General features: G+C 44.2%; 1 protein-coding gene across 13 annotated transcripts in view; it reads left to right on the forward strand.

Annotated features, from left to right (window-relative positions):
- The window catches only part of Erich2 (glutamate rich 2), a 29834-nt gene extending 18438 nt beyond the window's left edge, over positions 1-11396 (forward strand). For 12 of the 13 annotated variants that reach the window (XM_042275445.2, XM_076569622.1, XM_076569621.1 and 9 more), the window contains 4 exons: positions 1753-1934; positions 5397-5454; positions 10162-10233; positions 11200-11396. In XM_042275445.2, coding sequence (XP_042131379.2) covers positions 1753-1934; positions 5397-5454; positions 10162-10233; positions 11200-11324 — 437 coding nt within the window. In that variant the 3' untranslated portion in view covers positions 11325-11396. Of the gene's footprint in view, positions 1-745; positions 846-1752; positions 1935-5396; positions 5455-10161; positions 10234-11199 lie in introns of those variants that run through there. The other variant, XM_076569632.1, reaches the window with a different exon arrangement.
- Positions 11397-14917: the final 3521 nt, after the last annotated feature.

Below are 14917 nucleotides of genomic sequence, written 5' to 3' on the forward strand. Positions count from 1 at the left end.
ACTCAAAAATTAAACGAAATCATGTCATGTACAATGTGGATGGAACTGGACATCTCAATATAAATGAAACAAGCCAGGCAGAGAAAGACAGTGACCAAAAACCCTCTCATCGGTGGGACCAGTAGTTTAGACTGGAGAGGGCGTGACCACACGCTGGGAAGAGAAGGGACAAAGGAGCTGAGGAAAACCAGTCAGTACAGCTGGAGATAGGAGTCTAAAGTGCTGTTAAACAGTGGGGTGACTAGAAACGAGGAAATGTTCTATTTCAAAGTCTGAGACCTGTAGAGTTCGTTTCGCCAGAAGGAGGCGACACATTTGGTGCATCAGAACATTACAGGATACTCATGAATATGGATCTTTTTTGTTTGTTTGTTTGTTTGTTTTAAGGCAAAGTTTCTCTGTGTAACAGCCCTGGCTGTCCTGGAACTTGCTCTGTTTTCAGGCTGTCCTTGAACTCACAGAGATCCGCCTGCCTCTGCCTCCCGAGTGCTGGGGTTAAAGACGTGCACCACCACCCTCAGCTGAATGCAATTTTTATCAATCACTTGAAAAAAATAAACATTTTAAACAGCAATATGACACACCAACACGAAAGATAAGTTGAGGCTCTAAGAGGGGCCACAGTGAAATTAACGGACCCAGGAAAGAATGCTGTGGACCCAGAGATTAGGAAACCTCTTCACAGTGCTGAGAGTCTGTGAAGCGAGTGAGCCCACTCCTGTGATGTCGCCCTTTATGACCTCCCTCTGATGACATCAGTATGGTGAGGTGGCGCACAGGCCAGGTGTGCTTTGGAGGGGCAGGAGGCTGCCGTTCCGTGGAGACTATGGATAACACAGAAGCAGGTAGATGGGGACCCTCAGAAGAGCTGGTGGCGCGTTTCGGGCTGACGCATTTGACTTAGAGCTGGTTTTCTTTTCTTTTTTTCTGGTCTATGTGTTCCTGAAAGTCGCCTTTTTCTTTTCTATACAAGTGTTTGTACATCGTTTACAGTACCTCATGGCCATGATCTCATCAAAGAAGAGACGCCACAAACACAGAATCTTTCGAGAAGGGGCTGGGTCTAACTGGCTCAGTCTGAAACTATGAAATACTATACAAAGCCAAAGGCACACCCCATAGTGCTTCCCATGGGGGGGGCACACTAGAAGAAACAAAGTATTCTTTTGAATTGCCCTCATAGTACATTTTAATGTATGTTAGGAAAGAATAATAGAACGTAGTTAAGAGTATCAATTCTAACCAAACTGACTCCCAGACCAAGTGGGGTTGCTACATGACCTTGAATAGGGGTTGTTTCACCTTTTTTCCCTGTTTGTTCATTAGTAAATATGAATAGACACACTACCCAGCTGGAGGGATGGCTTGGAGGGTAAGTGCACTGGCTGCTCTTCCAAAGGACCCAGGTTCAATTCCCAGCACCCACATGGCGGCTCACCACTCTCTATAACTGCAGTTCTAGGGGATCCAACACCCTCATACAGATACAAATGCAGATGAAACACCAGTGAACACAAAAGAAAATAAAGAACCATCTCAAAGAATTAAAAGGAAAGAAAAGAGAAACACTACCCATCTCACTGGGAAGTTGACGGCGATAAATGAACTAATGTGTGTACAGACGGGAGCAGTGATGTTGGGTTTTGTGTGCTGGTTGTTTTAATATATCAGTTTCACAGATGCTAATAGGATCTGGTCCAGTTCAGCATCTAAGCTTTCCACTGTTTCTTAGTTATGTGTGCTCTGTTTAAGGTGAAGCGGGCAAGGAATCGGTCCTTGCAAAGCAGGAGAAAGTTAGTGACTATTGCCTTCAGGACGTTGAGGAGAAGTTGTCAGATTCAACAGATGGCGATGGTGAAGAGGACACCAACGACGAAGATGAGGAAGGCCCCTCTAAAAAGGAGACTCGTGCCCCGCTAGAGTTAATGGCAGAAGTAAGTTTATGCATCTGTGTTATCACTAAAGAATCATACAAATACCAAAGTAATTAAACAGGATACTCTGTTATTAGGTAGAGTAAATGAACTAGTATATATTCATTATTTTTAAATTAGCCTATTTCTTTGAGGCATCATCTCTCCCTAAACCTGGAGCTTGCATTTTTTGCCTCAGTTGGAAGCCAGCAAACCCCAAAGATCCTCCTTTCTCCATCTCACCCCACCTACATCCAGAGCTAGGGTCACAGGCATGGATAGAACTCATGGCTTGTTTCACAAGTGCTTGGATCAGAACACTGGTCCTTATGCCCGTGAAACAAGTACTCGTAACCACTGAGCCTTCCGGCCAGCCCCCAGAGCTTAATTATAAATACTTCGATGACTATTAAAAGTGTATGGTGATTCAAGGAAGAAAACTAAAAATAACATCAGAAGCTGGAAAAATTACACACAATACAAGCTGAGGAAGCTAGTTAAAATTCAAATTAAAAGAAGTAAGTTACTATATCAAGCACTGGATATTTGAAAAATGCACAGACAAACCAATGCATATCATAATTTAAATGAAAGCAGAAAATCCTGGGCCTGGGAGCCGCATCCCTGTGATCCCAGGGATGGTAGGATCTAAGGAAGGTGGGAACAAGGAAAAATAAGAATTCAGTTCTCTTCTGCTACCAGAGTGTGATACCAGCCTGGGCTACTTGAGATCTCATCTCAAGAAAAAAAAGTTAAAAAAAATAAAGTATAGTTACAAACGGGAATGAAAATTAAAAACGTTGGGGTTGGAGAGATGGCTCAGCAGTTACGAGCACCTGTTGCTTTTGTCGAAGACCCGAGTTCGGTTCCTACCTGTGTACACCCACCTGGCAGCTCACCACTGCCTGTAACTTCTAGGGGTTCTGATACTTAATTCTGGCTTCTGCGGACACCAAATGCACACATGGTGCACATGCATACATGCAGACACTCACACATACACATGAAATAAAAGCAAAATTAAATTAATTTTTAAAATGAGAATTCTGTTGCATGAGTAGACATGGCGTTTGTTAATATGTGAGGAAATGAGAACATGGATTAGTGATCCACAGAAAAGTTTCTCAGAGTTTGTTTACATTAAGAGAAACATTTCATCACACTTTTATTTATTAGTGGGGGTGGGCATGTGTGTTTCACAGTTCACATGTGGAGTCAGTTCTTGCTTTTCACCGTGTGGGTCCTGGGGATCAAACTTAGACCATCAGACTTGGCCACAAGCACCTTGACCAACTGAGCCGTATCACCAGCCCAGGAAAACAATGTTCAAAAGCCTTAGGGTAGACATTGGGGAAAATGCTAAAGAACTGCTTCTTACATTGGTAAATAGTTTTTTTTCCCAAGTCTGGAAGTGAGTGAGAAGTGTCTCCTCGTTTCTCAGGGGGCCAGGCTCTTGTAGACCAGATACCTGCACTCGTATACGGTTCAAAAGCTTCCTCACACAAACAAATAATAGGGTGTTTATTTTATTGGAAGCAATATAAAGAGCTAACAATACAATATTGTTCTAGTAAAAGTATACTCTAAGTAAAACTTCAAATAGACTGATCAGCGATGGCATGTCAGCTCAGTGGCAGAGCATGTTCTCAGTATGTACATGACCTGGGATGTCAGCTCCATAGTAGAACATGTATGTGCTCAGTATGTACAAGGCCCAGCATGTCAGCTCGATGGTAGAGCATGTGCTTTAGTATGCACAAGACCCTGGATCGACCCCCTGCTCCTAGTTCCCAGCAGATAAAGACTATCTAGTGCCATAGGGGGAAAGTGATCACAGATTGTGGGGTTTAAGTTTCTGGATAATCTCAATCCATATGCACATAAATGCCCATTTGTTTTTAAAATATCTGAAAGGAGTTGTTGGCTGATTGGTTAAAAGCATCTACTGCTCTTGTAGACAGTCTGGGTTTAGTATCCAGCATGCACATGGCTGTTCACATCCATCTGTAATTCCAGTTCTAGAGTGATGCCCTCTTCTGTGCTCCAAGCGCATACATGTGGTACACATATATACATGCAGGCAAAATGTTTGTGCACATAAAATATTTAAAATGTGTGTGTGTGTGTGTGTGTGTGTGTGTGTAAATGTTAAAAGTAATTACATCTCTATATATTAGAAGTGGAAGTATTTTCAATTAGGGACAGAATGTATTTATTTAGCTTATAAAATTTTTACTTGGCAAGTATGTACTGTTTTTTAACCAGCAAAAGCGATAAAATAGTACAATCAAAATGATGATACCTCCACAGTGCTGGTAGATACTGAGTTACGTGGCGTTAGTCCACAGTGCTGGTAAATACTGAGCTACGTAGTTAGTCCACAGTGCTGGTAGATACTGAGTTACGTAGTTAGTCCACAGTGCTGGTAGATACTCAGTTATGTAGCGTTAGTCCACAGTGCTGGTGAATACTGAGTTACATAGTTAGTCCACAGTGCTGGTAGATACTGAGGTGTGTAGCGTTAGTCCACAGTGCTTTTCAGATTTATTTATTGTTTGTGTGTGCTTTCATGTGTTCCTGTGAACCACACACATGCGAATGTCCTCAGGTCAGAAGAAGACGTTGGATCCCCAGGAACTGGAGTTACAGATGGTTATGAACCACGATAGGGGTGGTAAAAACAGAACCTGGGTCTTCTTGAGATCAACAGGTGCTCTTAACTGCCTAGCCATCTCTCCAGCCCTGACAGTCTGTTTTAAACTAGTGATATGTCATCATAGAAAACTGACCCTGAACCAAAGAAATATGTGAACAATGAGACCAATGTGATACCAGTTGAATCAGCCTCCTCGTTCTCAGGTTGCTAAGTAACACACAGACCTTGTGGCTAGGCAGAAGGGCTGGACTCTCTCGTCAAGCTCCATCACACATCTTCAGATTACAGACTTGGGTAGAGAGATGGCTCAGTGGTTAAGAGCATTTCCTCCTCTTCCGGAGGACCAGGAGTTTGGTTCCCAGCACCCACACTAGGTAGCCTACAACTGCCTATAACTTCAGCTCTAGGGGATCCAGCGCCCTCTTCTGACCTCTGCAGGCACCTGCACACAGTGACGGCATATATTCACACAGACATATACACACGAATAAAAATAACAATATTTAAATATAAAAATACAGAAGTGTGGTTAGTTGACTGACTACAGACTAACTCATGGAGAAGTGTGTAAACATTAAAAACAGAATAACTACTGGGTGGTGGCAGTGACGCACGCCTTTAACCCCAGCAGCACTCGGGAGGCAGAGGCAGCAAGAACTCTGTGAGTTTGAGGACAGCCAGGACTACACAGAGAAATCCTGTCTTGAACCCTGCCCCCTCCCCAAAATCAGAATAACTAAGCATTAGTCAGTATTTTTAGGAAGTTTTTTATAATTGACATTGAAATTCTGTCTTGAAACCACTCATATGAAGAATTTGTTTTCCAGTTCCTGAGAGCAGAAATGGGCCGAGACTACCAGCTGGCAAAGAAGTTATGTCAGATGAGTGAGTACAAAACACTTGCCTTCTCCAGCTGTCCCTTTGTTTCTAGAAACAGATGCCATGATACGAAGATGGCTTGACTATCCCAGTCAAGTGAATGCTCTGCTAATGTCTCATGGATCCCTTGGGAAAAATGAGTTCAGTTATCTATGGACTCGCTGGGACTCCTAGGGTACGACTTTGTGTACTAAATCAAAGTGGATTAGTAGACTGCTCACTGTCCTGGGAAACAGAATCATCACGACATAGGAGACAGTCAGTCACTTTATGCTGCTGATTTCAGAAGAGTCAGGTGGTATGGAAGTCAACACGAACTGAACATGGGTTTATTCCACAAACGTTCAACCCTGCTTGGGGGCCAGGTGCTGGGTGAGAGCCTGGAAAATCAGCAGGCCGCTGACAGCGATCCCACAGTCAGGTCAGAAAGTAAACTAATAAGTAAATGGTGTGTCATGAATGGTAGGCATGGAGAAACCAGAGTAGGGAAGAGGAAGGGAAGGTACCAGGTGGTCAGATGTTTCCGTAGGATGGCCTGGAAGGCTTCCCTCAGAGCTTGAGGACAGAACTGAACTGTAGGAAGCCAGCCTGTGAGCATCGAGAGGAATGAGGTACAGAGCAGGATGAAGTACAGCTGTGTGGAGAATGGAGAGGCCTGAAGGCAGCCGCCAGAGACCTGGGTGGCTCAGACTGGGCAAAGGCAGCTGCTAGCATCTGAGGTTAGAGACATGGCATGGGCACAGGGCTGGGTGGACGACACAGACCTTTCCCCAGCGGAAGGACCTTGGTTTGCCCTGTGGTAGGTGAAGAACTCTGGAAGCTTTGAGTCAGGAGATATCTGGTCTACCTTATCTTTCTATCTGGTGTTCGGTGGTTAGACTTACTCAAAATAGTTGGCGTTTTCTTTGTATTTAAGCAATGGGCACTTTGCTGAGTTTCTTAGATCTGTACTTGATAGTTTCATCAAGTTCAAAATGTTCTTGGTCATTACCTTTTCACACCACTTCTGTCCAGATTCTTCACTCCCCTTTTCCTGCAGTTACATGCAAAAAAACAAAACAAAACAAACTTGTTTGGTGGTACCTGACATCCATCTTATACTCAGCTCAGCTCTGAATTTAACATTTTAATTCTGTGCTTTATTTTAGGCATTTTCTATTGACCTTTCTTTAAATTTTCTTATCCTCCTTCCCTCTGTCCAGTCTGCCATTAAAACTATCCAAGGAGTAAGTAAAGGCACACTCCTTCAATCCCAGCACTCGGGAGACAGAGGCAGGTGGCTCTCAGTGAGTTCGAGGCCAGCCTGGTCTACAAAGTGAGTTCCAGGACAGCCAGGGCTGTTACACAGAGAAATCCTATCTTGAAAATACAACAACAACTACAACAAAAATATCCAGGGAGTGAATTTCAGCGATTCTATTTTCCAATTTTAGAGTGTTTCTTTAATGATTTGGAAAGATTCCAGCTCTTTACTAGTATTGAATATATTTCCAACCACTCTGCCCACCACCTCCCCTCCCCTCCCCTCCCCTCCCCTCTTCCCCTCCTCTCCTCTTCTCTTCTCTTCAAGACAGAGTCTCTGTATGTAGCCCTGGCTGTACTATATATAACTCACTGTATAGATCAGGCTAGCTATGTAGATAAGGCTGGCCCCACCTTTTCTTCTAATATAGCAGTCATGGTTATTTTAAAAAAGAAAATGGCAACTCTGTTCCTCACTAATAACAAGACCCAAGATGGTGACTGTGATGGAATTCATAGCCCAGGGATGGGAGGGTCCCCACCCTGACCCAGCACTTCATTACTGGTTAAAACGGGTCTCGTGACCCTTTTAGCACTACATAGTTTACATCAGAGGTAGTGTGCCTTGTCAATCCTTGCAAGCACTTTTGACCTTTTGAGTCTTTCAAGTAAAATGTTTGGTGTCCCACACAGAATTTCCAATCCGAAGGAATCTTCAGAGAGTAGAATGTCCAGTAAGTCCAGTTTTAAGAGGCATGAGAGTCAAACCCAGGCCATGCCCAGGCTAACATGTTCTCTACACCCAAGCATGCCTCGCCCCAGCCCTCTAATTTTGTAAGGGAACTGAGGCAGGAGGAGGTAGGCAGCTGCCGTGGCCCTCCTCACAGTGACAGTGGCAGAGGAGGGTGGGACCCAGCCTCTTCCTCCAGTATCATCCTCCTCCCCAGCACACAGTATAGATGTGAGTGATTCTACGTCTCTCACTCCCAACTCTGGGGATTTCTTATGGAGCCCAATGGGGGGGAAATATTATTATTTTTTCTTTCTGTACCCATCAGTCATTTCATCAAGCCTGGCCGAGGCTTACAGAGTCTCAGCACCAGTATCACACCTACCAGGTAGTTCTGACCCACAGCCCGGCAGTGCATGGCACAGATGTTCGACACTCAGTGAGGTGCTGGTGACCTGCCGTGAACTGTGAACATCCACTTTAGGTCCAGATCTAAACTGATCTGTCTTCATGGGATTATATCCTCAGAAATTTCTTCTTCCCGGTCCTCTCCCTTTTCCTTCCCTCCCTCCTGCAGTTACACATTGAACACGTGTCCTAGCCCAACATTACGCTGGAAAGAGACCAGGGATCCGGGCCCTGTTTGCTAAGCAATTTGTTGTCCCATCTCGGCTCACCCGCTTACACTGCTCACATTTCTGCCTCCTAGCCTGTAGTACTTGTGTCTAGGTGTTAAAGGTTCCTGTCCCTGCTTCCTGTCCCTCTGTCTGTATTCATTTACTCTGACGTTTTCTGGTTTAATTCCCCCACACTGAGAAACAGAGACACAGAGCCCTCTCCTTCACCACCCCAGACCCTCAAACCAAAGAAAGCCCCGGCTGGATGTTGGAATCCATCCACTAATCCTGGAGCCATTCTTTTAAAATAATAATACTAACGACAATACCAACTAAGACATATTTGTTCTACCATGCTCCAAGCACTGAGCCACTGTTACGAAGTAGCCAGTATGGTAGGCAGGAGGAGGAGCCGGAAGTGCAGGATTGAGTACTGGAACAGGACCCAGAAGCGTTCCTGTAGGGGCTTTTTCTTTCCCAAGGGCTCAGATTGGATTCTGTCTCCCTTACAGAGGTCCATCTTAGTAAACAACCTCTAACACAGAGTGCTAGGAATTTCCCTCAACTCGTCACAGAACCTCTTAGTCACTCACGGAGTGAGGATAGCCAGAACACTAGACTAGGTGTTGCTGGCCAAGCTTTAAAACTCCCCTTCCTTCACTCTCTGGAAACTGGTGGCTGGAGCAGCCAGGCTGAACCACAGGACTAGCTAATCTCGTGTCTGATCCCGCGAGATAATCCCAATTCCAACAGGAAATTTTCTCAACTGTTCTGAGGATTGTTAACCTGGTCCACTAAAATGAGTCCATTGTCAAAGACATTATGGAAAACCACAATCTAGATATGTGAATGATTCAGTGAATCCTGTGGTTACCCCTCCATGTAAACTTTACCTCGTCAGCTGTATTTGACTTAGTTTGTCAAGGGGATGTGTAAAGAAGCACACCAGAGAAACTGCTCTACAAAGTGGCTTTGACTCACAGAAATAATTTAGACTTATGATAAGCATATTTCAGTCTAACTTAAAATATAGAAAGAAGTACTTTTACAAGAAAATAATGGTTCCGAAGACACCCAAAGTCCTTGAAAGGAACCTTGAGCAGGCACATAGTCCAACTCAGACTGATGGTAAATGTCAGTCACATTTAGTGGAGTCAGAAATAGTCACCGGCGTGGTGAATCGAGGCAAGGGCCAAGGGCTCACGTCCTCTGAGCCAATGGAGCCTTGAACCATGCACAGTTAGCTCTCGCACACAGGCAATGAATAGCACGCTTGGTATTTCAGTGCCCCCTGGGGGTCACCAAGATACTGCAAGAGAGTGAACTAGTGTGTGTGGGGGACAAATACAGAGCATTCCTCAAGGCAGGTGGAAAAAAGACGAGGGTGGTCTGCAGGGTTTTGAAAGATAGGGGGACTCCAAAATGAAACTCTGGCCTCCAGGATATTGGTAGCCTATCATAAGCCCCCGGAAAGCAGGCCAAAGGAAGTAACACAGTTACAGCGAGGATCAGCGAAAGAGAAGATTACAAGAAATAAAAAGGGCCCTGAAGAGGGGAGATGGTTGAAGCAGGCGGTGGCTGGGCTAGAGACTGGGGGGAAAGTTGTCAGAACAGAGAGAAAGTATGGTTTCCCTACTTGAAACCCTGGCGCTTCTGTCATGGAAGAGTTGGTACAAGGAAGAAAAGTACCCTTTTGGGATAGATGGGACCTTTATGTAGACACCATCATGCAGACGCGGGGTGGGTGAGATTGGAAGGGGATAGCAGACCTCTAGGGGCACCATCTTCTCATCACCCAAGTCTCCGAATTTGGAGACTGTTGTCCTTTGGAGAATTTGATCCTCAGAGTCCGTCCATCGCTGGCCTTGAAAAAAGCTGTACTGAGGAGATTGTGTTCTTTCGCTAGGAGGTAGGAAATCCAGGGAGCGTCATTTCTCTTATAAAACACCGCATATAAGTGGAGAGTTTTCTTCATACTCAGATATACCTGGGATGGAATTATGGAAATTCTTGTTTTATTTGCTTTCGCCTGCTCTGATTGACAGCTTCTGTCTGTCTCACTCTAAGGGGCTGTTTGCTCAAACACTGGATATTAATAACACATGTTCTGTTATCTATTTTCAGTCCTAATCTATGAACCAGAAAATCCTGTGGCCAAGGAATTTTTCTCACTTATTGAAGAAATATTGCTAAAGGGTAATTTTAAAATTTGAAATTTGTTTTTTTCTCATAGAACTGTAAACAGTGTTTTTTTTTTTATTATTATGATAGATTGTGAAAATACTTCTTCAGGAAATGTTAAGGAATGTCTGAATCAGTGGTTCTCAACCTTCCTGATGCTGCGGCCCTTTAAAACAGTTAATCATGTTGTGGTGACCTCCAACCATAAAACTATTTCCGTTGCTACTTCATAACTGTAATTTTGTTACTGTTATGAATTGTAATGTAAATATCTGATATGCAGGATATCTGATATGCAACTCCTGTGAAAGGGTGGTCCAACCCGCCAAGGGGTCGAGAACCACAGGTTGAGAACCACTGGTCTAAATGGCTCTTTTGGATGGTGTAGTAAAATCAGCTTGTCTTCTGTGAGTGAGAAAGATGACTGCCCCATTCTCTTCATGGGGTGGAACTGTCCAAACAAAGCCAGCTCCCTTGAACATGGAAAAAGCAGAACATGTAACCATGCCCATATGTTACAGTGTTACGTGTGTCTCGCAATTTCCAGTGATGCCAGGACTCTCTAAATTACCCTAAGTCAAGTTCCTTTATTCTATTTCAGAATTTCTTTAATTTTTTACAAAGTTTGGTTGGTTGGTTTTTGAGACAGAGTCTCAAGGACAGCCCTGAAATCATGATCCCCCTGCCTCCGCTTCTTGAGTTCTGGGATTACACATGTACCATCACGCCTGGCCTTTGAAGGATTTCTTTGCCAATCGTAAACGTTATTTTTACAGGCCTGCGTGTTCACTTTGAACCCACAAACATCCACCTGGTAGTCAACGTTGACTTCCTTGTTCTATTTTGATCCTACACCAAGTTAAGCTCAATGTCTATAGTGTCCTCCAAATACATGTCTCGTGGTACAGGGAGCTGAGATGTGAGTTTTCAGAGAGTGGGACCGTCGGAAGCGCACTTAGCATCTCTTTCCTTCCGTGGCAGAGAAAGCTCAGAAGCGCGAGGAGGACGACGAGGACAGTGAGGAGGACACCAGTAGCGAGAGCGACGCCGAGAGCAGTGAGGATGGGAGTGAGGACAGCTCCGACGAGTGTGAAGACGGGTCCTGAAGGTCGCTGCCGTGGAGAGTTATTTTCAAGAGTGTATGCCATGCAAATGCAAATATAAAGAAGAGAGCCGCTGCTTAGTGTGACTGTGGTTTCTTCGATGCGGAGTTCAAGGGATCCCTGTTCTTAGTGTGGGCTCCTTGCTCATGTTTAGGCTTAGGCCAAGGCAAGTCACTTAGAGAGGGAAGTCGGGAGGCCATACAGTGTGCCAGGGGCACAGTGAATGCTCTGCATGCTTTATTTACTCTTAAAACCCTAAGTAGTGTGTTACTGTTCCCATTTCACAGAGGGGGAAAGGAAGGCATGGTGAGGGTAGTTTCTCGAGTGTGGGTCACCTATTTATAGGGTCTGGATCTGCCTCTGTGACATCATGACTCAACAGCTGTGTTTTCAGTGACTGCCACAGGAAGCCTTAAAAAAAAATCATCTCTTTGTGTAGCGTGTATCAGTATCTGGAGAGCTCATCCTCTCCTCCCTGGAAGAGAAACAGGACTTTGGTACTTCTCATGGTTGTGTCCCTAGCCACTGGTAAGTAGCTGGAAAATAACAGTGTGTCTGTATACAAATACAATCTCCAATGAATAAATGAAAGATAAATGTTTGTATTTTTATGCAACACTGGAAAGGCTTTTTACTTACATATCGATCACTGTTATTTTTCTTATTCTGTATTTTTGAAGACTTATTTGTGTGTGTGTGTGTGTGTGTGTGTGTGTGTGTGTGTGTGTGTAACAAAAAGAGGCCATGATTTTGAGAGGGATCAAGGAAGGTATGGACCCCATAATCTCATAGGGAGTGGCATTATTAGGAGGTGTGGCTTTGTTGGATGGATAGGGCCTTGTTGGAGGAAGTGTGTCACTGTGGGGGTGGGTTTTGAGGTTTCCTATGCTCAGGATGCTGCTCAGTGTCTCAGTTGACTTCCTGTTGCCTGCAAGATGTAGGGCTCCCAGCTACTCCTCCAGCACCATGTCTGCCTGCATGCTGCCATGCTACCCATCATGATGATAATGGACTGAACCTCTGAAACATAAGCGAGCCACCCCAATTAGATGCTTTCCTTTTTAAGAATTTCCATGGGTCATGGTGTCTCTTCACAGCAATAGAAACCCCAAGTAAGACAGCAGGGTACAGGGGAGGGATTGCAGGGAGGAATGGGAAGGGGAAGAGTGAATTAGTAATTATTTTTATTTTAAAATTGTTCTAAATTAAAAATATATTTTAAATTTATTATTTTTAAATGCAGGCTGGACAGAGGGCTTAGCAATTAAGAGGAATGGATGCTCTTCCAGAGGAATCAGTGTAGCTAGAGTTTTCCTGCCTTGCCCACAGTCAGGACAAATCTTTGTCACCCGCCAGTCCCACAGCCGCTCAGACCCAACCAAGTAAACACAGAGACTTATATTGCTTACAAACTGTATGGCTGTGGCAGGCTTCTTGCTAACTGTTCTTATAGCTTAAATTAATCCATTTCCATAAATCTATACCCTGCCACGAGGCTCGTGGCTTACCGGCATCTTCACATGCTGCTTGTCAGGGTGGCGGCTGGCAGTGTCTCCTTCTGCCTTCCTGTTCTTTTATTTCTCCTCTATGTTAGTCCCGCCTATACTTCCTGCCTAGCCACTGGCCAGTGTTTTATTTATTGACCAATCAGAGCAACTTGACATACAGACCATTCCCCAGCACAGCCAAGTGCAGACCATCTCAGACTCCTGCACTCAGGCTTGTGGTCCTAATCATCCTCTATGTGGACCTGCTGGGTAAAGCCACGAGGAACCCAAGAATGGGCTCCCACAGGACATACAGAACATCCCACAGCAAACCAGGCTTAGTGCCTAGCACCCACATTGTAGCTTACAATTAACTATAACTTCAGTTTCCTGGGATCTGTGCTGACTAATTTTATGTCAACTTGACACAAGCTACAGTCATCTAAAGGAATGAAACCTCAATTGGAAAATTGTCTCCACAAGATTGGGCTGTAGGCAGGTCTGTAGGGCGTTTTCTTCATTAGTGATGTGGGAAAGCCCAGCCCATTGTGGGTGGAGACACCCCTGGGCTTGTGGCCCTGGGTACTATAGCTGAGCAAACCATCACAAGCCAATTATCTGCACTCCTCAGGTGGCCTCTGCATCAGCTCTTCCTCCAGCTGACTTTCTTAGATTATGAACTGTGATATGGACATGTAAGAAAATAAACCCGCCCGGTGGTGGTGGTGGCACACACCAGTAGGATTTGCTGAAGGAGGCAGAGACAGGAGGATCACGAGTTGGAGGCCAGCCAGGGCTACACATAAAAAAAAAAAAAAAAAAAAAAAAAAAAAAAAAAAAAAAAAAAAAAAAAAAAAAACAACCAACTTTGCTCTCCGAGTTGCTTTTGGTCATGGTGTTTCATCATAATAGTAACCCTAAGATGGTATCTGACTTCTGCAAGCACCAGGCATCCACATGGTGCAGATATATATGCAGGCAAAATGCTCATAAATCTTTAAAAATTTAAAAATGAAAGCCCACTGAGTATTAGCTGGCATTGTGGTACACACCCATAACCCCAGTACTCAGGAGGTAAAGGCAGGAGGATGAGGAGTTTTAGGATAGCCTCAACTACATGAGACCTTATCAAAAAAATAAACAAATGCTTAGAAATAAACATAGCCAAGGAAGTGAAAGACCTCTGCAATGAAAACCGAATAAATACACACAGGCACATTTTCATACCCACACACACCACACACACACACAACATGCACCACATCAATATAAAAGTCAACTGTGTGCAAACGTGCATGCATGTGTTGGTTTTTTGAAGCAAGGTCTTGGTGTAGCCCAGGCCAGTCTTGAACTTACATTAGTCCTCCTCCCTTTGCTTCCTGAGTATTGGACCTACAGGCATGAGCCACCACACCCAGTTCAAGTATATATTTTATATTATTATTATTATTATTATTATTATTATTATTATTATTGGTTTTTCAGGACAGGGTTTCTCTGTGTATCTTTGCTCCTTTCCTGGAACTCACTCTGTAGCCCAGGTTGGCCTTGAACTCACTGAGATCCGCTTGGCTCTGCCTCCTGAGTGCTGGGATTAAAGGCGTGTGCCACCACCGCCCTGCTCAAGTACTTTAATTGTTAACTTTCATGAACTCTTTACCGTAACCCTTTTAACTACATTGTGTCAAAGTTTTGGGCCTCCGGTCCCTCAGTGCATCTTTGTAATCAAAATTATTCAAAGCCAGCCTGGTCTGCAAAGCCAGTTTAAGGATAGACAAGGTTGTTACACAGGGGAACCCTGATTCAAAAAGCCAAACACCAAAACCAAAACCAGCAAAAAATTAAAATGTCTTGGCAAGAAACAGATCACTTGGAAATTACCATTAACTTGGCATCTACTCCACAGTGTGCTCAAAGGAGAGTCCTGCCCATCATACATCAGAGGGACCAAAATCAATTTCTTCCTACTGGTGTCGGGTGAATTTAGCCAAAGGTGGGCCAGAATAAACCCACTGACTTAATTTCCCCAAAGTGTTTGTCTTAACTCAAAACCTGCCAGTTGAAAGAAAAGAGGAAACAGTAAAATCAAATATTACAGCTGGTGGGGTT

Source organism: Peromyscus maniculatus, chromosome 4 (genome assembly GCF_049852395.1).
Source record: "Peromyscus maniculatus bairdii isolate BWxNUB_F1_BW_parent chromosome 4, HU_Pman_BW_mat_3.1, whole genome shotgun sequence".
In the NCBI taxonomy this organism is placed as follows: Eukaryota; Metazoa; Chordata; class Mammalia; order Rodentia; family Cricetidae; genus Peromyscus; species Peromyscus maniculatus.